Raw genomic sequence first — 25812 nt, 5'->3', positions numbered from 1 at the left:
GGATCTTTTTCATAACCTGCATAGCTCACACCTTCATTACCATTGCTCACATTGGCTTGTACATATAACTCCTGAGAGTTTTATACCAATTCCACAGAAGCCGTAAGGATATTTTGAGGGCATTTTTTTAAGTTCTGTTAAAATATGAAATGTGTGTGTTATGAGTTTAAAATGTAGAAAACAGTTTTCCAGCTAGGTTTGTCTGATTCCTATTGTTGTAAATTTGAGATTGGTAATCAGTTAATTAGCCTAACTGTATTTGTCAGTTAGAATAAATATTCTTGGTTGATTGGTAGCCTAGTGCCTTGCCAATGAGATAGGGAGTACAGATGTGGGTCAGTGCCCCAGTCACAGGTGGCCAGGCAGTTATTTGTCAACGGTCTGTGATGTAGAAGTTACTTCTATCAAGCCACTTGTGTTGGCAATGTTTGTGACATCATTGTAATATTAACATGTATACACTTTCTTACAGTTTTGTTGTAGTGAATTAAAATTGTCAGTAACTTAATTTTTCCTGAGATAATCTTGTTGAGTATAAAAATTAAATGTTACATTGTAGATGTTTATATGAAAAAGTGCTTGCTATTGAAGTGGTTATGTAATTCTTCGGTAAAGTTGTACTTTCTTGATAAAAATATTATGTTAATTACTTATAAGTGTTCCAAGGTAAGATTTATGTGCAAAGTAATAGTAATTTGTTAGGGTATTACCACTTAAAACTCTACTTTCTTAGGAGACACTTCACCAGTGACTTTAGTCAGTCGGCCATTGTTGTACGAGTTATAGTAACATTTATGAATATATTTTCAAAAACTTATTTAGTTGAAATGTTATTTTACTTTGTGTTAAACCAAATATAACTATGTACCAATAAATTTCAAATGTTTCTTTCGAACATAAATGATTTCTTTTATTATTTCAAAGAAAATAAGATATGTTACAAGACTTATACAAAAAGTGAAATACTCACATGTTCATTCACAAGCTAGTTTACTGTCAAAACTGCTGAGGGCAATGGCGAATGCTTGTAGGGGACACATTGGATAACGATAATCCATTGTAAACACATCCTCTGCTATACGCCCAAACTGCATCACTATATAGTCCACTGTAAACACAACATACTTAGATATCTGCAGCACATAATAGTCGTACAGTGTATGGTTAGTGTACATTTGAAATGAAACGTTAAAATTTATTCATTCAATTTATATGTAACAAAAATTGTAAACGAAAATTAAGTTACCGTCAGAGTCATGTACGATCTGGAAGTTCTTCACTGAGGCTTGAGTCACACGGCCATGAAAATTGAGAACGTAACTTTGAGTGTCATCGTTCCACGCCGGGGTCTTGTTATGAAGTTCTATCAGGTTGTCCATATTTTTACTCCTCCAACATTCTGTATAAAATAAAATTTTAAAGAGTTTCTGTGAATGATGACTTTTCTATGGTTTTTTTGAAACATTTAAAAAACAATGTTTCAAGCACTGTCTATATCAAACACATAAACATACATACCATGAACCTAGCGCTGTGTGAGGAGAAGCACAAAAGAAAATCACAACATAACAAAGACCCTGAGACTAATTCTGTCTGCTGTAGTATATTGTAGTATATCTATGTTGTGTTGTGATTTTGCTAAATATTTATTTTTTATACAATTTCAATGCTTGGACCAAAATTTTTGGAACTAACGAAACTGACTAGAATATTCATTCATACTTGAGAATTTCAATTATTGGTCAAGTTGCAAGTTCATAAAATCTTATTTATATTAATCTGACAAGGCGACCCCCCTCTGCTTGTGTAGCATTACAAAGATGTGTATTATTTAATGGGTTGTGTAACTATTTTGTGCTTTAGAAAACATTTGATCACTTATGTGTAGTTAATCTTAGGGTAATTATAGTCTCAGGTCGATTTGGTATGTCTTAGGGCATTAATGAAAAAACACACGAGTTCATTAAGACTTGAATTTGTATTTGAATTTTGTCTTTATCTCAGGGTCGATTTGATTTGTCTTAATTAAGGCATTAATGAAAAAACACAAGAGGTTCACTTGGACTTGAACTTTATTTGAATTTCATTACAATTACACAAACGTATATATTATTGTTTACAAAAAACCCGATTTAGAAAATTGTTGAAAAAATTGTATGTTGATTGATTACACAAAATTAGATGGTGATATACTAAGTAGTACCAACCAAAACCCAGGTTGAGCCTCTTATTGTACTCTACTAAGAGAATACAATACACACAACTTCTACAACTGCTGGAGGAATGTTGGAAGAATACAATGAGTTCTCAAAAGCAATAAATTGGGTCTGTAGAAACTGCTTAGTACTAAATGAAGTAGAAAATAAATCATTTCTATCTCATGATAAAACTAATACTTTAGTAGAAGAGGTTGAGAGTTTAAATAAAATTGCAGCAACTCTTAACCCTTTGCGGTCGGTCGTCGACTATAAGTCGACCGCGGCAGTTTCGCTGAACGCTCGCATGTCGACAATAGGTCGACCGGATAATGTCACTACTTTGTTTGTCCATTTCTAACCTATTGCTGTTTGGTATTTGAGTTATTCGGTACTTTGGACTTCTATTTTGGTTACGTGAATGCTACGACGATCTTTATTCACGATATAGGAGGCATTGGAAGTGAAAATAGAAGACAACTGACATCTGCACTTGCGCCGTGTTTACAAATATGGCTGGTCCAAGTACAAGTTTTACTGACGATGACGAAATATTAGATGAATTAGATGATTGTGATAGTATTTTCAGTGAAATTAGTATCCAAAATGAAAAACAGATTATTGAAGAAGACCGTGATAGTGATTGTTAGTTGAATCATAGTGAAAATTCTTCTGAAAACATTGTGGTAAATGACGGTAACCTAGACGACGAAAGTGATGTGTTTAGATTGGAAACTAGGTAATGATGGGGAAGAATTTGATCAATTCGTGGATAATGTGATAGAAGTAGGACAAGGAGATGCAAATAATAGAGTTAGGCCTAGGCTACAAACTAGTAGACTAAGAGGAAGAGCTAGACATGTTGCCCAAAGTAGGCCTAGGGCTGGACTAAGGCAAAATTATAATATATATATAATGTATTATATATAATATTATATAATGAATAACATGTATCTGATGAGATCCTAGTGCCTTTTCACCTGTATTCATGTAATTTTGGTTTATTACATATGTATAAAAAAATAAAAATTATGTTTTTATATTTTTATACTTCTTTTTTATATTTTTTAAATGTTACTTAAAGTTATAAAAAAATACTATAAAATAATGTAAACATTCTTTTTAGGTTATTTACATTGATATATAAAAAGAAAAAAATACAAAAGTTGCAGAAAAAGGGATTTAAAACTTGCATTTGTGTATTGTCAAAGAACTGTAAACTAACAGAAATTAAATACGACCTGAGGACAGTCGAAGCAATTTTTATTGAGACCTCAAAGGGTTAATTATGACAAGAGGCACACACTAAAATACTAAACGTTCAGAGGGAAAAGGTGATACTTAAAAACTTATTATTAAGGAGGGAGGAAGAAATAATTAAGTTAGAAAGTTAAATTAATAAAAGCAGAAAACAGAATGTGTACTTGAAACAGAATATTACTTTTAGGTTTTATATACGTTTTTTATGTTACTAAAATCTTTGTTTGTTTTTATTATACAATTGTTGTTATATTGCAGTTTTTTTATTAAACTGGATTTCATATTAGTATTTAAATAATAGATGTTTACACTCCTAGACATCATAAAGTGATGTTGTATGTGTCGGGATAGTTAGACTACACATGTGTTAATATGTTACATGTTAAAATGTTTTATGCGTGTGCTGAGTAAGTTGTTTACAAGTTTATTTATTCTGCTATGTTCTCAATGCAATCATGGTTAGCTTTGTGCAAAATTTCAAGTCTTTAAGTCAATTTGTTTACTAGATATAGTGTGGATAGAGACAGAAATGATTTTTTTCCAGCATCTCACATGATAAGCTTTGGTAACGCTCAGCCAATAATGTACTTTATTTAAGTTATAAACAATCTAACTGTATTATTTTTGTAGTATATTGTCACAATAATTATATAACTTTTTGCATAATTATTTCCAAATGTAATATTAGGCATACAATATTTATAGAATGATTCTTATTTAATCTTTCAAGCCAGTTATGTTCTGTAACAGGCCACCACCAGCCACAGGAATATTTTTGTGATTTTAGTTAATTGGTTAATATTTTTATCAAACAATTCCTGCTGGATGTTACAATCTGTCAAGACTGACATTGCGCATTAAACTTACAGCAAACCACACCAGCAAACAAATACATGGTGTGTGTATCAGTTACAGTAAACCACAACTAAGGGTTAATTTTTATACATTAACATCATATAGACGTATGATAAGTCGTATACAGGTAACATTATTGCCAAATCATAGTACCTTGCTCATTACGGAAGGTTTCCATGATACAGTACTTGGGACCACACCAATATTTACAGACTGTTCCATGCTACGTCAACAATAATCCACTGACAACATCACAAGCTTACCTAGTAAAGTTTCGTTATCGTCTACTGGCGTGATCTGTACCCTCTGATGATCTTGTGTCATACCAGGCATTATGACCGTCATTTTACGTGGTCCCTTGAATCCCAGCACATTTGTGTCCTGTTGAACATGTACATCAGACGTCAAAACCACTTGTACTGTTTTAGTTATTTACTACCAGTATTTAACAAGATGCTTGCGGCCTCTGTTAAGAACAATGTTAAACTTCAAATACCTATACAACTTTATTTTTAGTCTTAGAATTTATGGAAGGAGTCTAAGGTTTTAAAGATATAATTAACGCATCCAAACACTGTTCAGTTCCTGGTCATCAGTTTATGGTTATTAAGAAACAAAATCACACAACTTTTTTGTACTTAATTATTTAAACATTCAAATATTATATACGTTAGAATACAAACTAAAATCTGTAAATGCATATTAATCATATCTTTAAATTGAGACATCTACCACAATGTTAATGACCAAAAATAAGGGAGTAACAGTGGTTGATGTTTGGTATTATGGGGTAAAACTTAAGGTCGTTTCACTACAGCCAGTTCTGTAAGAGCTAGGCCATTTACAAACATATCATCTGGCTTCTTTAGTATATTCACTGTGACTCTAGTTGTATACCTACTTTAGAACAGCCATAATAATATCAAGCTACTGTCAATGTATTAAATCTTACATTTTATATTTTTTTTTAAATTATTTTTAAATATTATTTTTTGTATTGTATTTTTTTAATAAAAACTAACTGTATAATTTGAAGAGAAAACTAAAATACAACTTTACATTCAAAATGAGACCTTGTTAATTGGGGGAGTAATAGACAATTCTTATTTTTTACTAACTGCTGAGATATAAGTTTTTAAAACCTTCAAAATATATAAATTGTTCCAAATTTAATAATGAATAAGTAAAATATTAAATGATAGTAGTACTTGGGAGAACTAAAAGAATAGTTATATGTTGCAGCTCAAAATGTATTCAAACAAAGCATAATACTATATACCAATAAAGTAACAACATTTATTGCTGAATTTTTTCTCATCTCAATTAATAAAACACCATTTTCTATTATTTGAAGAAGGGAGAGCAATAATCTAATTTTTGTGAAAATGATTCTTATTTCTACTGATAAGCTCATCTCTTACCAAACAACTGATCTTTTATTGACAATTCTATAGTAATGTTATATTAATTTTTGTACATTAGTCAGCAATGTGTTAGCAAAATTTAGAAATAAATAATTGTAAGTTTGTCTAACAGTGGATTTATTTGTTATTTTAGTATCAATTATAAAATTATTGGTACCTTGCTGATTTATAAAGTACGGTTTTATGTGAACATAAAATTTTGAATGAGGATTGTACGATCAGTTTAATACAAGGTTTGAGCCTTATATTTTATAAAGTGAAATCTTAAAATTTCATCACACATTAGCAAAATATTTAAGAAGAAGTATAGGTGGAGCTTTACTTTCATACCACATTGTGCAGTTTGCAAGGCATGGTATTTTTAATAAATAACTTCTAAGAAATTAAAAAAAGACATTTAAAATTTGGAACTTATCAAATTAGTTTATAATTAATACATGTTTGACATTGGTATGATATATGTATTTAAATGAGTTTTAATTAATGTGTAGATGATTAATTTAGTGCTGTGATACTGTTGATTCTGATTTGTTACATACAGTTTTAATTAATTAGTTATATGCTGAATTTTTAATAATAATCAAAACAATTTGTTACGTATACAATTGAAAACAGTGGCATGTTCAGTGCTCTCCCCTCATCCGTTAGAGAAAAATGAAATCCTCTCATAAGGATACATTTTACTAATAAATTTAGATTAAATCCAACTATATGTTTAATAATATACAGGGTGTGTACATAAAGTCCTGCACAGGTATAATATTTTCTGAACAATAACAGATAAATCAACAAGATTTGGTACATCATCAACACTACACCTAAAAATCTACTTTTTGAAGGAACTATCAGTTTTCAGTAATATCATGGGGACGTCCCGCAAGGAGTCAGAAGGAAATCTTAAATAGGAGCATAGGTCAATATGCACATCATTTTAAAGGGCTTATCTAGCAGAGTTTAATGCCGCAAACCGCACTCAAAAGGATTGATCCAGTACAAAATGGGGGTCTGTAGAATGGCCAGCGCGTTCACCAGATCTGTCTCCATTAGACTATTTTGTTTGGGGTTACCTTAAGGACAGCGTCTACAAAACAAAGCCTCAAAATTTAAATGAACTGAGAAAAAGAATACTTCTAGAATGTCAGACGATTCCTCAAGTTGCCCTGCTAAATTCTGTTTTTATGAGCGTCTTTCCAACTGTCAAATAACCGGAGGTGAACAATTCGAACATTTACTCTGAAAACATTTGTTAAGTAAACATCTTTTTGAAATAAAACTTTTGAACAGCCGCCATTTTGTACTGGATCAATCTTTTTGAGTGCGGTTTGCGGCATTAAACTCTGCTAGATAAGCCCTTTAAAATGATGTGCATATTGACTTATGCTCCTATTTAAGATTTTCTTCTGACTCCTTGCGGGACGTCCCCATGATATTACAAAAAACTCATAGTTCCTTCAAAAAGTATATTTTTAGGTGTAGTGTTGATGTACCAAATCTTGTTGATTTATCTGTTGTCGTTCAGAAAATATTATACCTGTGCAGGACTTTATGTACACCCTGTATATTCAGATTAAAAATTAAATGTTCAAAATACTGATTTTGTGGTAATAGTGTTTATTGGTTACAGAAACAAGAATAAAAAACTAGAGAAGATTGTTGTAAATTAATCAGGGAGCTCTTGTGTTGAATGCTGATATTTCATAGCAATATCAGTAGTTGTAATTTAGACTATTGTATCAAATCACAATCAATACGTTTTTTCTCTTAAGTATAACTTTTTTTTATGAATGTCACACACATAAGAGATGAGTGTTAACTCATTTGTTAAGAATAGAGAATGCAAATTTTGGTTCTTACTATTCCAACATTCTACAACTGTAAACGATAACATTCTTAACAAAAAAGAGACATCTTCTCCCTCCCACCAATGAAATATAAGGTTAAGGGTATGGATGGCCCCAACTCTGTTTATGCCACTGTTTGAAAGTGTTTTTCCAGTATCTCTTGCAGGACATCTACGGCAGGTAACATTCAATCAGTTTATACATTATTACTTGAGACTCCCATTCTTATAGCAAAGAAACATGGAAATATAAGAAACACATGAAGCAATACAAACTATGCAACATGTTTGAGTTAAATATAATAAACAATCCAATCTAATGTAATCCTTGGATGAGTTATTCAAATAAACTGGACGTAAAGGAAACAGGATTTTTCCGGACATTCGCCATCGTTCAGTGATACAAAAGATCAGTAACACTACGTTTCAAGATCTGCAATCTGATCTCTTCTTCAGGTTTCATGCAGTTACATGTTTCATAAGAGGTTACATTGTGCACTTTTGTAAACTGATTCACCTGCTATCACCAAATGTTTGAATTTTGATATATTGTAAATATAATTTCATAATCAATTACACGATACTATAATAATTAATCAACTTTTTTATGGTAATTTATACTCCATTCATAATTTAACATAAAAGACTATAGTGTTGGTAACAACATTAATTAGTCAGAATAAATGCAGAACTAAAATAAAATATTAAATCTAGTAAAGGATTATTTTTAACTTTGTGTAGGTAGTAATAGCATTTTATATAATTTTACATGTAAAACTTATTACATACATAAACAACAGCAGCCAACTCCTGTCTGGCTTTTACATCATCACGTGGACCTATGGATCTTGGCGACGAACCATTATCGTATACTGTAAACTGCGTCCCTAGGAGATTGCTGCGCAGTTTGCCAACAAACGCCTCACCACCACGTGATAAGTCTGTGGGGTCCGTAGATATCAGGTAATTACTCGTTGTACTTTTCTTTCGTTTTCTGCCAGCTAACAAGAACACCTGAAAAAAGTTTTCAATAAAAACACTTTACAAATTATTCTTTGCAATGGATGTCAGTATATCTGTGCATATTATCATGCATGTTTATATTTTAAATACCAAGACTATACAATGAGAGGAAGGTCTGTAATTTTGTAACACTTGTCAGACCCAGTCGTAGCAAAACAACCTTGAGTTTTTCACCCCACAAGAAAGGTGTTGAACTTCAAACACTGTTATGCCAGTTTTTGTTTTAGAACTATGGGAAATATCTTATTTTATCCTAAATTCTTTCAGTTTTTCTTGTAGAGTATGTACTTTTTTACTACGCATGATAAAAGTACAAAAAAGTTTTCAGACTTATCCTAAACAAGCAATAAAATTATCTGAAAAGTAATTGAATTTAATGTTTAAAATATGATATTCCCATCATTCTACATCTAAAAATAAGGGCGGAAAAGTGTTTGTGAAGTTGAACATTGTACTTACAGCAATAAATCTTTTTATTATTTAGGTAAATCAAATTTGCCTCAAGATGACAGTAATTTTCGGCAATATACTTCATGGGCCTCTTTCTGGGAAGTGAAAGGATTGCCTAACACCTGTTCTCGTCAAAACTGTCATTGTAAGCATTACTTCTCTGAGACACTAGAGGGTGAAACCTCTATGTGCAGTATGCACTCTACAATCGTTTAACGAGGCATGTTTTTAAAGTAAGTACCGTTTTTAAATTACGCCGCCGCAGCGCTGCAGTTGCCGTTTAGTGCATGCGCGTAGTGTAGCTACATCGGTTGGGAAGCCACAGACGCCATTACGAGGCCGTTTGATAGAGTCTTTGTTTGTTTACGTGATTTTAAAATGCCGCCGACTATCGAGAATCCCGCCGACTGTGAAGTGCGTGCTGTGATTCGTTTTCTCTGTGCTAAAGGCTTAAAAGCAATTGACATTCATCATCAAATCAGTGAAGTTTATGGCCTTCAAAGATGGCCGCACAAACGTTCATGATGAGGAACGAAGTGGGCGACCTTCAGTCATTACCGATGATCTCATTCAAAAAGTATCAAGAAGTGTTCTCTACAAAATTGTGTCCGAACGTTTAAATTATCGGAAACTGTGTTCACAGTGGGTACCGAAAATGTTGAATGATGAACACAACAAAACCAAACGATTGGGCAGTTCATTGATCTTTCTCGAGCGTTACAGTAACGAGTGCGATGATTTTTTTAAGCCATATCGTTACAGGCGATGAAACGTGGGTAGCCTACGTTACACCAGAATCAAAACAACAGTCAATGGAATGGCGGCATTCAACATCCCCTAGGAAAGTCAAATTCAGTCAAGCAAACAATTTCTGCCCAGAAAATCATGTGCACTGTCTTTTGGGACAGACAGGGTGTGTTCTTGGTCAATTTTCTGCCTCGCGGTGAAACGATGATGCAGCTGCGTACTGTGAAACTTTTAAAAAAACTGCGCCGCGCAATTAAAAACAAAAGGTGCGGCATGCTGAGTGCAGGCGTCGTTTTGCTCCACGATAATTCTTGTCCACATTCAGCAAATCGAACGCAAGAGCTCATCACTTCATTTGGCTGGGCACAATTGGACCATCCTCCATACAGTCCCGATCTAGCACCTAGCGACTACCATTTGTTTCTGCACTTAAAGACGCATTTGGCAGGGAAGCGTCATTCCAATGATGCAGAAGTAAAAACGTCTGTGGTGGTTGTCCAGTCTGGCGGCAAGCTTCTTTGACGACGGCATACAAAAGCTGGTCCCAAGATACGACAAGTGCCTTAATAATAATAGAAATTATGTAGAGAAGTAGAGGAAAGAATGCTCTTTCAGGTAAATAAAGTTTTGTTTGAAAAATTTACTTGTTGATTTTTTTTATATCAAAACAGTACTTACATTAAAAACATGCCTCGTATTATAACTAAACAAGTCCGTGGGAGTCGATTGAACTTTTTTCATAAATGATTTGTGTGCATCTAAAAGTGACGTTATCAAAGGCCTATAGAATGGTTTTTAGCTTTACATAAGTTTACACTTGCAAAACTCAAGATTTGGATCACAGAATTAACCCCATGAACTCAAAGGCAGTATTTATAATTTGTCCTTGGAGCTCATATAGCTCTACTGGCAGCCACCATTTTGTAGGAAGCGCGGATTAATTTTTGCCGTAATGTTATCTCAGCTCGTATTTCCAGTTGTATGGCCAAGATATAATAAGTCTATAGCTCATAAGTTCAGCACTACTGGCTACTAAACATAGCAGTTATTTTCTAATGTTCTCTTTATTCTGTAATGAATGATGAGTGCTGAAACTTATCAAGCAGCTTTATTTTAAAATAATTTTTAAGTAAAGTAGTAATTTTTAATTAGCCTATATTCTTCTCTAAACATTGACTGTGCAAATAAGACGAATGACGAGTAGTGGGCCGATACACTGAAGTGATAGAAACCTAGAAAATTTTACTAGAAGACATGTTCTAACTATTCTTTACTACACGTAAGTATGTATTTTTTAAAGTTTTACTCCATAAAAAATGTACAGACTTAAAAAAATGTAAAATAGTTCATGTCTGAGTATAACATAACAGTAAAAACCTACTTTATAACATTTTATTGCATATCTTTGTTAACATATACGTATAAGAGTTTAATTTCCCAAATGTATGTTTATCTTTGTATTAGAAAACATTCATTAAAAATAAATTTCTAATAATGATGTTTTAGCTGAGAAACATCATCCTTGTAGTACCATGCTTTGCTGTAGAATTTGTTTTATAATCTTATGTTACTTTGTAAATTTTTATACTGTAGTAGTGTTTCATTAGCAAAAACATTAAAGAAGTCTCAGTCTTGAGATAGATCATGAATTACTGTACATTTCTCTTTATATGTATTTTCATAATAGTTAACTCAATTTTTGTCAGTCTTGTTTCATATTATACCATAATTATAAATAACCTCCCAAATAATAGGTTTCTCATATATACATTTTTTTGTTTTTCAGATACAAACTGACAAAAACCAGTTTTGTACAATAATATATATATTATATATATATATATATATATATATATATATATATATATATATATAAATGTATAAGTAATTATACACATATAAATTTATATATTTTTTTAGCTAAATAGCATATTATCTAATCCTTAATAAAGTGTTGAAAATAATTATTTATATATTTATTACAACTTTTGTCAAGATATGTATAGCGTCATCAAAATAGAATTGAGGAGTAAGTATAATTCTGAGTAAGTTTTCAAGAATCCAGTTGAGTTCTCCAGTGCTTGGATAAATTTTTTAATGAAAATATTACAATAATTTTAGCCTGGTTTTTCCTTACAATGATAAAAAATGTTAACCCTTAAATTTGTAAAAACAATTGTTAGTCATATAAAGGTTAACTAATAAATTGACATTAGTATTATCAACATCAGAAATTTAAATTAGTATTGATACAATTTCTCATAAAATAAAATGTTATTGAACCTACAAAAACAGCTTCAAGGAATATAGAACAAGATCAATTTTAGATGTCTGTACCAAACATTTGTATGAACCAATTAAAATTGCAACAAGTTACAACAAAGTGCCAATAAAAATAAAAGTTTACAAAGTTGTTAAAGGTATATATTTTGTATAAAAGTTGAGGACTTTTTATAGCTGTAAAGTAATGATTGGTAATTTTACATCATAAACAGATTATACTTGTGGCTTGAGTTTGTTTTAAATTTGTATTTTATAATGGCTTAAACTGTTTCAATACTATCTATTGTAACCTAGAACAATATGAATAAAGTATGTCTCATTTCATTATTTATTGTAATATCTTTATGAGAGCTGATGAAATATGTGTTATCAGAATGGGTGTTGACATCATGTTACAGCTAAATCATCAATGTCACTAAAAGCTTTACATAAATCAATAAAGAAACATTTATGAGGGCTCATATTCTCAAAATTATTAAGAATAACAGGTAAATTACTCTGTAAGACTAAACTACATTACTTTATTCTAAATTCATACCGATAAAACTTCATTTGATTATACATACTTCTATGTATGCAATTTTTTAGATGCCTATGGTTTTTTATTATAGTTTTATAATTCTTGTAGACTATATAAAATCAGTAAAATTATTATTTATTTTGTCCTAAATAATTTAAACAGCAGCTTTTCGTTGATTAATTATTGTTAATCACCTACCCCATAGAGCATTACAATAACATCACTAATTTGATTATTTTTCAATTCTATCTTTTATTGCTAAACAACTCATAACACGTTTCCAAATAAGAATAATAGGTTCACGTCATAAAATAATTTTGCCTGCATAAATTGACCAAATACTCTACTGTGCAGCAGTGGCAACGGGTTACAGGATAACATGCAATACTATCACAACTCACTGGCTCTCATTGCTGACGATGGGTGTCTGAGAACTTTACTGAGTAAAACAAACAATTGTAGCATAACATAATATTTTTTTGTCGGTTATAGTAACAATAATACAAAACTAATTTTACTCATCTTCATCATCAGAGATGTTTCTTAAAAGTATTCATGTTTCTAGATTATAATCGGCTAAATTAATATACCACTAGACCTGGTTATTTCATGATAGAACAATAGTACAACACATTAGGACTATCGCACAATAAAAAATTAATTTGGATAACAGCAACAGACCTTTATTATCTACTTGTGGAACTGCTGATTTAAGATATGAGTGTAAACAATAATAACGATTTGCTGTCAGTCACGTCTGTTATGTGCATGTGGTGTTATGCATCTGCCTGCTACAGCGAACTTGTTATTGTAACAATACTGATATATTTGTTTTTACCTTGTTGTAGAAAAACAATGGGTAAAACAAATCAGCAAACTTCATGAGTTAATACTCACTTTTTTACCATAGTCCCGTTCCAAGTGGAGGAAATAGGTGGGGTAAAGACCTCGATCCATGCCTTTGCGGTCTCGTGTGATGCGACACTTGTAATGGCCACGCTGTATTGCAGGTTGCAACACAAAGCTGTCCAAGTTGCCCACAATGTCCCCCTGCAGCTCCTATACATATCATTATATGTCAATACACACATCTTGCCTGTACATTCTGTAAGCTTGACAATCAGGGTTCAGAAAGTGTTTGCAATATTTGATGTTTTACTAAAACTCAATAATAAAATCAAATAATTAGGAATAACACTGCTAATTGATTAAAATCCAACTAAATGAACACAGCAAACTAACTTGTATGAAAGAGAATCACCAGCTCAATACATTTACTGAAGCTACTGACACTAAGAGTGACAGCAAAACATGTTATGTGGACTGTACCACGTGCTTTTGTGTGCTAGCCACACTTCATGCTACATTTCTTAGTCTGTACTAAATGTATTCTCTGTATTGTGGACATTACATCAGTTGGTGAGTAGATGAACGGTGAAGCGTCAGGAGCAATGACGCCAGGTGTGTCTGCCGGGGTGGTAGTCCTGGACTGAGGGCTCACAGGGGTGGACTCCTCATCCTCCTCTTCCACATCATTGTCCAGGATACCCACATCTATACCACAAACATTGGTCATTTTCAAACTATAACAGCACCAGTAAAAACTGTGTCTCTCACCTCCGAAGATATTAAACAGCAAGATTAATTATTCTCTATTGCCAGAATTTTTATATTTAATTATAAATCTGAGAAATTTCATTTAAATGTTCTCAAACATTAGAGGCTCTAATTGTATTTGACTCTTGTCACATTTCTAATAAAACTAATAAACAAACCAATAAAAACATGACCAATTATTGCCTCATGTTTGATGATATGGCACTAGCCTGATTTAATGTTAAATTCTGACTGATTCACAAAAAGCAATTGTTCCATTGGGCTTGAAACTAGATGTCTGACTTGCTAGGTTGCTTAAATTAAATTGTATTTTAAAGTTATAATTATATGTATGTAACTATATACATTAGGGATGTCAAGAAAGTAAGGCCTGTTTTCATTTTACAAAACTACTACAGTATACAAGATTTAAACTAAATTTTATGAAATTGATAAAGTTATAATTTACTTTTCTACATAACTACCTTACATATTGAAGCACTTGTTGTAATGATATAATTAAAATTAAAGTGAATTTAGAATAACTGTAACAATAAGTGTGACACTCCACTAAAACAAACACCAAGAGATTAGTACAATGCACATGATGTAATCAATCAACAGGGCTGATGCCGACACCGCACCAAGTGTGGAGGGGGTTAGTAATGTAGAGGCAATTAGTACAGCAATGTCACAGGCACCCACCAAGAACAAACTCAACGTGTACAGGGTCTGTTCAATAAGTATCGGGGCTGGTTCCAAAAATCTAAATTTAATGCAGGTATCTTTTACAATTAATTAATATTCTTCAAAATAAATTCCTCCTGCATCAATACACTTAGTGTGTCTGTCACTCGTCAAAAGCCAACTGAAAGCTGGTTCCAGGAATACTGTTGAGAACATTTGTCGCCACCTTTTCAACCACTGATGTTCTTTGAGCATCCTTTTCATTCGTGGTAACAAAAAAAAGTCTGGTGGAACCATGTCTAGGCTTACGGAGGGGGTGAGGCAACATTGCCATGCCAAATTTTGCAAGCAGGTGCCACACATCAGTCGCACAGTGGAACAGCGCATTGTCATGGTGAAGTTTCCAATTGGTTGATCGCACGTGGTGTTACACGATTTCGCAGGCGAACTTCAGCATTTCCAGTAGACACGAACTTCTTGTGAACAATGCCACGTCGGTTGAAAGAAACAATCAGCATGGATTTGCTTTCTTTGGATACAAAGGAGCAGGTGTGACATTTTGAACTTTATTTCTGACTTTGACGTTTCGTTTTCAGGTCGTACTGGAACACACACAATTTGTCACCGGTAATAACATTGTCAAGAAAATATTCACCTTCCTGCACCCTCCAAACTGCCCAAAAACCTTTGTGCCCTAGTGGCAGAGTGGGCACTTGCCCATTAATAACAGCCATGGTTAATATATATAACGGAAAACCCTATTGTCAGTTCTAAATCAGACAATCTACGAGATCATTCAGTAATGATTGGTAATAGGTGGTCAAATCTTGACCAGGCTGTTCCGTTCTTTATCATTTCAGTAAGACTCGCCTTCTGGTCAATCACAAAAATGAGAAAGTGGCACGACATGCCCAATGCCAACATTTACAGATATTTACAATAAGTATACACCAAGCTATGTATGGAGGTGATTGTGCCATCATTAACGTCAAGGAGCAGGAATCTTGTGAACTAAAAAAATATACACATAGCAAAATTCTTAGTTATGTCAGCATAGATTCTACACTATGTGATACATTATTCGTTTAACCCTCTCCCGCTCGCAAGGCATGAATCCGCACAGCCACCACATTGCCACTGCAGCCTAAACGGCACAGATCGGCACGCACTGCTTTATCTACTAGTGCCGATAAGTGCTGCTCTCGAGTAGCAATAGTTTATACTACTACGGGTTGTTTGCTATCAGGAGACCATTTACTTTACTTTTAAAGTAGATTTATTCCATTATTTTGCTATTTATATTAGTTGTGCGGAAACAATGGCGGGTTGTAGTCGTACACTTCGTGACAGTGAAATCGATCTCGTTATTAGTAGCGATTGCGACGATTCAAGTGAGTGTAGTGATGTACCAGAGCTTTGTGAAGTGGTTGGTGGCATTGAGGATGTAGTTCGGAGTGATCACAGTGGCAGGGGCAGTGACGGCGACCCAGACAATGACCTTCACCAAGTAACTGCACAACAAACAATCCGGCGCCCAGCTGTCCGTGTGCCCCCTCCCTGGTCTCGTACAATCAACTTCATTGAACCAATATATAGTAAAATAATTAATATATATATAATTATAGTTAATTACAATGACAGAACGTATGTAAGTTGAGGCGCTGTGTATTTTGACCGAGTGCGACCGGCAGAGCGAATTAATTGAGGTTATAAGCACCGTGAGCGCCTGGAAACAATGCGAGCGGGAGAGGGTTAAAAAATTTGTTGCCAAAAATACTAACATGAATATAGCAAGTTTTATTATTTTTGTATATGTTTGTATCGTATATAAGTCTCACATATTTGTACTTACTTGTAGTTACTTTTTTATAATAAATTCTATATCTTTTGGCTATTTTGATTTTTTTTTTATTCGGAACGCTATCACACGATTTAGTCATGTCTTGAAAACCCCAATCATTTCCCTTTGCCTACAGAAATCTATAAAGATTCTGCAAAATCGTTTCCAACAATAACCATTGATATGTATTCTTGAAGAGTTTGAAAAGATTCATTACCATTCAGTACATGAAGTTATATTAAAATAAGTGTTGCACTATTAACATTTTGCTATAACGTAGTGTGTTTTATTTTTTTAACAATAAATTTTTTAAATGTAAATTCTTTAGTAAGTAATAAATAAATATTGTAATGATGTTGATAAGTATATAATAATTATTACTTATAGTGAATTCAACATTGCAGATTATGAACTTTAAACAACACTCACCATGATGGTTCTGAATGTTGTTCTCTGTTAATGTTATTACATCACTGCCATCAGGGTTGTTTGTGTCGGCCATTGTGAACTGTAATGGACCATCATAACCTGAAACATAATGCTAACTCATTAATAAATTAGGCTAACAGTTAATATTTTGCAAAACACAAACAACTTAACTCAATAAATCAATTTTTACTTGTATACATCATAAACTGATATTTAACCCAAGAACTGGTGACCGGTCTATCACTCTCAAAAACTGCATTTAGTTGAAGGCCTGAATAATGTATTGGGATGTGTTTGATGGCAGGCATAAGTTCCTGATTCCTAATCCAACAGAAATAGTAAGCGGTGTGCAACTCCCTCGGAGAGAGTGAACTTTGTTGAATAGATTTTGTACTGGCATGGATAGGAGTGGAATTTTAGGTGGGGTCAGGCTCTTATTGAATCCTGTGACTGTGGAGCTGAAACCCAGAAAATGTGTTTATATAATTTATACTGTCCTTAAGTGTTCTAGAGGGGCTAGCCCATCTTCATACAGCAGATAAGCAGTGTTAGAATGGGTAAAAGGACTGGATTTGGATTTATGTAGATTATAAATCATGTTTCCTAGTTTATGTTATTATTTAATGGTGAGTTTTTCTTGGCTTAATTATGAATAGAATGATTTTCGATGGTATCGGTAAATAAAATTATACAATATATAAAGTGGAACAATGGTCCAACATTATTGACTGAAGGCGGCTTTCCATATCAAGGTCAAAATATTTCAAGATTTGAATTTTTTAGCAATTTTTGAATGTGGTATGAACCAAAAAAACCTTGATGATGATGATGATGATGATAATAACACTTTCCAAGCAAATGGCTGAAAAACTAACCACTGGTATTTCTTGCATTAAGTGCCAATGACAGAGAAATGAGCTATGTAAAAGGTATTTTTTCATTTCAAATATTTTTACATAACTTCAGGCTTGGAAAAAGGATAGTTTATTTCAAAATTCCAAACTGGAATGAAGAGGGTAGTGTGAATTCCCTTTCTATATTTGCATACATGTATGTGAATTTCTTTCAATACAAGATTTATCTAATAATAAAATATTATTCAAAAGCAAATGGCCACCATCTTGAAGTGTGGTTATTGGTTGAAACTGGCTAACAAACTTACCTATGCCCTGTGAAGTATTACGTCTATATCATAAAGTTTAGTTTGAATCAAATAGAAATTATGACAATTAACATGTCCACCAATATTTCTACAATTATCAAACACTACTCAAAACATTGTAAGGTCTGATATTGAAACCTTTCAAAATGTAAAAAAATACTATTGCAAATGACCTGACATTTTTACTATAGAAAAGAGTGCACTTTGGATACCTACTCAAAATGCTCTATTTTTTTAAAGAATGATTCCAAAAACAATTATCCTATACAAATCGGTGGCCATTTAAGGTTAAATTAAATGTTGATCTTGTTCAATAGCCATTATTTTGTAATAAATAAAGTTTATAAAGTATAGTTTGCGATATAATGTTCTATTAATAAGTATCTTAAAACTATATGCATGTTGATCTAGGCTTCCATTTAATTTCCTTGACATTTCCCACGGGCCGTTCCCCAACGTAGGTGTAGCATTTGCTATATTGGCAAATAAACATTTATAATAAATAATTATTGGGAAAAAAAATAGATACAAAAATATTTTAGAATATAAGTAGATTTGTCAAAACATAGGTCAAATTAAAAATGTAATCTCTCAAGAAAGAGTAATAATAATAATAATAATAGCTTTATTGCCATGGACAATTACAATATTGTATGGCGAGCATCATATTGATTAAAATATATACGAATATAAGTAAAAGTAACAAAACAATACAAATAACAAAGAAGTACTTTTAAAAATATAAAATTCAATTGTTTAATGTTTATAATTGAAAACAAAGAATGCAAAAAGTTTGCAAGGTAAAAAGCTAAAGTCCTACACCATTCCGCGAAGGTAGGATAGATACAGATAGGCAGAGGTTTATCTATAGTCAACTACAATAACTGGTTAATATAGGGGTGGAAGAGTTGACAATTAATTTCTCTAGCCTTGTGACTGGATAGTTGGAGGCCAATTAAAGGCGTCAGTGATGATGGTTTTAAGACGTTCATCTAGCATGAACCAATAATATAAAAAGGATCCACTCCTGTCCCCTTCCTTTTTTTTGCCCCAACCTTATTTCTGCCGTGACGATCGCCATTTGTTATTGGCCTCTGGTCAGTCGTAGGTGGTTGGTCGACAAATGCAGACCTATTTTGAGCTGTATTCCATAGTTCAATTTTAATAATTAGTGTTGTGTTTAGTTTTTTATTAAGTGCATGTCCATGTTTTGAGTTAGTGAAGTTGACACAAAACATGTTGGTTGTGATTGCTGACTTACGCTTGTCACGACGTTCTGGTATGATTTGTTTATTTTAAATAGTTTGTAATTACGTGTTAGATTAGTTATTTACATGAAGAAGAGATCAGATTGCAGATCTCGAAATATAGTGTTACTGATTTTTTTGTATCACTGAACAATGGCAAATGTCCGGGGAAAACCCTGTTTCCTTCACAATCCTTCCGTCGTCACAAAACTAACTTCAAACAAAGAATTATTATTTGATTTATTGATTTTCTACAGTAGGCTACATTCCTTAAGTAATCCTTAACCATAACATTGAATTTTTAAGAGATTTTTCCTTTTTCATATAAAAAATATATTCATATGGAAACAAAAATTTTGTTTTTCTTTTAATATTTAAAACCCACTAAACATAAGATTAGCTCAAGTATTGTCTTTTTATTCCTCATAATTTGCTGTTTTATTTAAGTAGGCATATGAGTATGTTCGTGCACTCCAAGTGTTCATTATTTTCTAAAATAGACTAGAACAAATACCATGCAATTCACGTCGTACGCCAGCCGATGATCCTCTAACAGCTCTTCCCTTGACCAGGGCATTGCTGGCAACATCTGAAGCTTGCATCATCCCGGCCATTTGACGTTTCTGGCGCATCTTCTGTTCCATCAGCTGTCTCTGTCATACAATACACTCCATCAAACATTTTCATTGATTTCTATGTACACATGTATGCGGTAAGAAAATATAAAAAAAAGAACAGAATCAGATTCGGATGCTATTTATTTTTCATTTTAAACAAAGTTTAATTATAATAAATTGAGCCAATCAAAAAATTATGTACACCTTCTATTTTTAATTTTCACATTTTGTCTTCAAATCAAAAACAAATAAATTTGAAAATTATTGTTAGCTTTTCAAGTTGTTTAAGATAAACACCTTACACAAAGTTACACAGTCATGTCAAAAACCAGTTAATCTTTACATTATCTTATGTATTACACCAATTTTAACTAACTTATTAAAACAATTTACCCATTTCTTGCCCAAATAAGACATGACTAAAGCTCTCTGAAGAGATATTTAGAGACAGAATAGTAAATGGCCAGCCACTGTGCACACTGAAATGCCAACATTATCAATGAGCAGATAACTTCTAGCCAGCCGGCTCAAGGTCACTCGTATTAACATAACTTGTCTCAGGATTTTCCAATTACTTAGTACTATAATAATAACTCTTCAATATTTACAAGGTTTCTATTTTATGTATTTATTTACTTACTTTTTGGTGAACTATCACAAAATATAAAATTAAGGATTTCAGTATGAAAATAAATCAATCAGTGTACATTATATTTATGTTCATTAATCTAACTATATGAAGTGAGAAGAAATTAAGATTGAATAATCCTATGGTTATCAAATAACCACTCACATTAACTTATTCTACATTATTAGCTATACTCAATTCCAGAAAAATTACCTGCATTTTCTACTAAACTTTTTTATTATTTTGGCCTGAATTTCCAGTTTAAATATTAATAATACACACATTAACGTACTATTTAGAAAATTGATTATTTCAAACTATCTCCAGGTAATTTTCTAATTTTTTTTTAAAGCTTCCTATGAAAAAACTATAAAATATTTAGTTTTTTAAGAAAAAATCTGAAAGTAGGTCTCTAAATAATCAAATTTTATCAAATAACATAGTTTTTAAGTCACAGATCACTGAATCCTAAAAAAAACAAACCATAACTACTCAAACCAATAAATGTTTACCTTTGATGTTCTTTCTATGTTCATTCTCTTTACGGATGATAACACTCACCATTGCACTCTAAATAATTTAATAGTTCAGTAAGAAAATCAAAACAAGCTGATTTCACTTTTTAAGCTTTTATACACATTTATAACACATTTTTTTCTGGCTGTGAACAATCATCACTTATCAAAGAATGTAACTCTCCTCAGCACCGCTTTTTTTGTAATAGCCACTGTTATTGGCTATTTGGACGAGTGAAATAACTCATCAAAAGGCTTTATGGGATTAATACAGGAACACAATTCACACATGCTGTTAAAACAAACTATACTTTACTATGTGAAATGAAGATTAACATTATTTTAAATTCACACACACTATTAAAATTGTTAAAATACCAAACTTTGAAAAGTGTTCCTTTACTAATTGAAGCCTGTTTAAATTCATTATGATTATTATTGCTTTCTTTTGGAGGAATAATAATTTTATAAAAGGTCCTTTTATATGTCCTCCCATATGTTACCAAATTGTAAGTTATATGAGAATGTGCACATGGGCAAATTAGATAGATTTGAATGTTTCTAAGTTACACAAAAGTACCCTCCTTCTTAAAGTAAGTAATCCTGAAGAAATTCTGTTTCCTATTTTTTCTACATGAAAATCATAACTAAGATTATTACCAATTCTGGTTATTTCATATCTAGTTATACAAATGTTGATTTTTAGAATGTTTTGTTCAATAAAATTTATTATTTTTGGTGCTTTACTATTTTGCGTCTTAGAGACATATAATTTGTTTTTGTTTATTTAAAAGCAAGCTGTTACTGAGAGATTATTTATGAACGTTTTTAATTGTTTATTACATACTACCTCCTGATCTTGATATTTCTTAGCTTAAAACTACTAAAACTGCATATAAGACCAACTGAATTCAACTGTTATTTATGATTTTTTTTATTGACACCATTCATTGAATGTAGTATAAAAACAAGGACCTAAGTATTGAGCCTTGAGGTACACCATATTTAACTGTTAAATATTTTAATTTTTGTTCAGTTATTTGACTTCCTTCTGAGGACCTAATTCCAATTAACTAACTCATGATTGATAGATAAGACAACCAATATAAAGAATTTTCTGAAATGCCGAAAAAATTGTTTATTTATAAGTACCGTATGTCATGGAATATGTTGTCAAATGCTTTAGTCAGATCCATAAAAAAGCTTACTCTTGTATCAATAAAATTTATTGCACAATCCAAATGCAGTAGGTAGTTGTAGATTTAGATTTTTAAACACCATCTTACTTTTTCTAAATGATCCACCAATCATTAATCAATTATAGATATCCACTTACATAAGTGTTATCTCCACTTATATAATGCATTTAACCAACAACCGGGACTTTAAACCTGACATATATTTATGTGTCTTATAATAAATCGTATCAAATCAAATCAAATCTCTCTTTATTGTCGTAAGGCAGTTACATGCATTGACAACGTCAAAATTATCTACCAACAGGTTTTGTCAATCACAAACTGGTAGCAGTCAAACTTGGCATAAGTCCTAGTTTGGGTTACAAACTAATTGAAAATTCAAACATTTTAGCAATAATTATAAAATAGCCTAACAAAAAATTTAACATTTTTTTTAGGTTTACGTTGAAAACAATATAGGCTATGTAACAGACAACATATTAAAATTAAATAACAATAAAAAATAACAAGTTTCATTAAAAAATTTAGAGAAATTAACAAGTTTTATAAAAGTTTTATATAGATAACAAGATAACAAATAAATTTTTTATTTATCACTTGACTTTAGCAACTTATAAAGTAATTTTGTAGTTAGCACCAGCTGCAAAGTTGTGAAAAAGGTAAAAAAAACTACCTGTATTTCAAAGGTAATACAAGGTATCCACTATTTTTGCAAGGTAAATTTTAGGAAGAGTTTTCCAGTTCAATATTAAAATTTTACATACTTCAGCAAAAAACATATATACATATCTATACTGTATATTATATATACCTGTGTATGAATATTTTCTTCATCATGGAAAAAAGGCAAAATCAATTAAGTTATGGCACAAAAAATACTAATGCCGGAGTAAATTTCAATGGCCATAAATAATCACTTTAGACATATTTTTATGAACATGGCAACAAGGCAAACTCAATTGTCATCGGAAATATAATTCATTCGGACCAGAATTACACAGCCACATGCAAAGGCAACGAAATTGCATGATTAGTCATAAGTCATGGGTATACCTGTTGATATATAATACGTGTTCCTTTGTATTTTATTCAAGTTTAGAAAAACCCTTGCAAATCGTTAAAAGTCCAACTAGTTAAGGAGTAAAATTAATTCAAACAAAGTAGACTGGAATAATTTATGTGGTATGGCCACAAGTACAATGGTCATGAAGAACAGGCCTAAGCATTTTGTCACAAGCTGTCACAAATGTTTATCCTTCAAAATACTAAGAAGTAAGTTTTTCATGTCTTTGTTTTTCATTTAATAAATATACACATTTAGATAGTTTTTAATTTATCAATAAATGATTACTTTCTGCACATAAAAACATAACTTAATTATACTATAATATAAAATACATATTAAATGTTTGGTTTGACATTTTGGTCTGCAAGACTTTAATAAGCAGCTTATATTATTTTATTATTCAATTGTCATTATCGAACAATTCGGTATATTAACCAACTTCGATATTATATAATAATTATATAACACAAATTACATACATACATTAACAACATGAATAACACATTACAACAAAAGAATTACTTAACAGTAGCATTACAAATGAGAAAACCAACTTTAACCTGGTCTACATGTTACAGATACTTTACAATACTTACAACTTGCCCGGATAGCTGTGAGCAACCGCTTTTGTGAAATGGAGGAAAGGATTCTTACCCGACAGGTGGACTTCTCTGCGTTACAAAAAATTATAAGGATAGTCTGCTGGTATTCCACTCCTCAAACTCTATGACCGCTTGCCAGGAACTTTCAGTCTCATATCCATCGCCATTTTCGAATTGTCCAATAAAGAGATATTACTCGTTGTTTATTGTATACATAGATATTATAATTTATCAATAGGTTGAAGTCATATGTTAAGTTAAATAAATTGTAATATTAAATTTTAATTATTAAATTTGATAGAAACTATCGATAGATTCGATAACAACAACCAAATAGTGCGTGCAGGCCGCTTATTAAAGTCTATCTTTTTGGTCTTTTATTATTCTATAATTTAAATAATCAGAAATATTAATAATTCTGATTGTCATAGTACCTACTTATTAGTCTTCTTACTACAGTCCAGTAATTGCCTGTTTCCAGGATTTCATATGTTACAGCCAAAAATATTTTATTACTAAACATAGGCCTAGTCCTCAATTTTGTTTTAATTTTAATTAGTATTCTATAGGTTTCGTACCTAATACAGCATAGAAAATTAAAACGGAATAAAGATACTAAACATCTAAACTTTGTCTTGCATAAATTGTCTAGGCCAATTGGTTTGGGACTGACAACTTTTGTGGTGTTAAATAGACTAACATAGATCTGGTTTGTATTAAAACTTCAATTCATTTAATACTATAAACCATAGTTTAACGAATTTTAGATAATATTGTCTAAGCTTTTCCCTTAGCAACGACCGACTTTTGAGAATTAATTATTGACAACAGTCCCTGAGTATAACAGTTATTAATCATACCTGTTGTTCGAGTTTCTGCTGCCTCATGCTGATGGATTTCATTTTATTAAACTCTAATTAAAATACAATGTAAACAAAAACACAATATCTCACAAATTTATCACTTCAATCAAGTTTTCAAACTTTGTTTTCTAGATTTTAACCTTAGCTACTCACTCAGTCACTCGTTTTCAGTTTTCAAAGAGGAATAATTCTAGAAACAAACAAATTGTCTATATTCTTTACTGAGGAGGAATTTACATGTATTTAATAAATAATACGGGTTTATTTAATTTTTGTTTTTGTTTTATGATTATTTCATACAACAAAATAACAAAATAAAAGAATGAAATTAGGTAGAATTCCCATAAAAACACACGAATAGACTAACAAATAAAAAACATACAACATAAGTCACCCTTCTGAATGACACAGGATTGATGAAGAATGTGAAACAGGAGTATTTTAGATAAAAATATCTGTTTTGAATCCTCAATTGCTTTAAATTTTTACCACTGTATAATTTTTACATCTTCAAATTAGTTGAGAAGTAAGAAATCATTAAATTCATATTCAGAATAATTATTGTACATATTCTTAGTCAGTGTTTGTAAATGTGTCATATAAGTTTGTCTTCATCAGTCCAGGGATCTCTCCAGGAATTCATTCACTGAGTAGATTTACATCTGTCTTCCAGCCACGATGTAAAATGTTTACTCAGTCGTTGTCCAATTTCCTTCTTGATGTTATTAGGCATGTTGTTGTATAACAAGGCTCTTTGTAGCTAA

General features: G+C 31.7%; 1 protein-coding gene across 2 annotated transcripts in view; it reads right to left on the bottom strand.

Moving 5' to 3' along the window:
• The window catches only part of LOC124357539 (protein king tubby), a 32733-nt gene extending 7516 nt beyond the window's left edge, over window positions 1-25217 (bottom strand). The window contains exons 1-9 of one of the 2 annotated variants that reach the window (XM_046809431.1): window positions 25046-25217; window positions 20073-20211; window positions 17150-17248; window positions 14009-14151; window positions 13495-13656; window positions 8364-8588; window positions 4574-4691; window positions 1247-1399; window positions 971-1108 (exon numbers count right to left, since the gene is read on the bottom strand). In XM_046809431.1, the coding sequence (XP_046665387.1) occupies window positions 975-1108; window positions 1247-1399; window positions 4574-4691; window positions 8364-8588; window positions 13495-13656; window positions 14009-14151; window positions 17150-17248; window positions 20073-20211; window positions 25046-25087 (1215 nt within the window). In that variant the 5' untranslated portion in view covers window positions 25088-25217 and the 3' untranslated portion in view covers window positions 971-974. Of the gene's footprint in view, window positions 1-970; window positions 1109-1246; window positions 1400-4573; window positions 4692-8363; window positions 8589-13494; window positions 13657-14008; window positions 14152-17149; window positions 17249-20072; window positions 20212-20568; window positions 20677-25045 lie in introns of those variants that run through there. The other variant, XM_046809433.1, reaches the window with a different exon arrangement.
• Between the last annotated feature and the right edge of the window lie 595 nt (window positions 25218-25812).

Source organism: Homalodisca vitripennis, chromosome 3 (genome assembly GCF_021130785.1).
Source record: "Homalodisca vitripennis isolate AUS2020 chromosome 3, UT_GWSS_2.1, whole genome shotgun sequence".
Taxonomy (NCBI): Eukaryota; Metazoa; Arthropoda; class Insecta; order Hemiptera; family Cicadellidae; genus Homalodisca; species Homalodisca vitripennis.
Note: the sequence above shows the minus strand (reverse complement) of the source record. Positions and strands in the feature narration are given on the sequence as shown.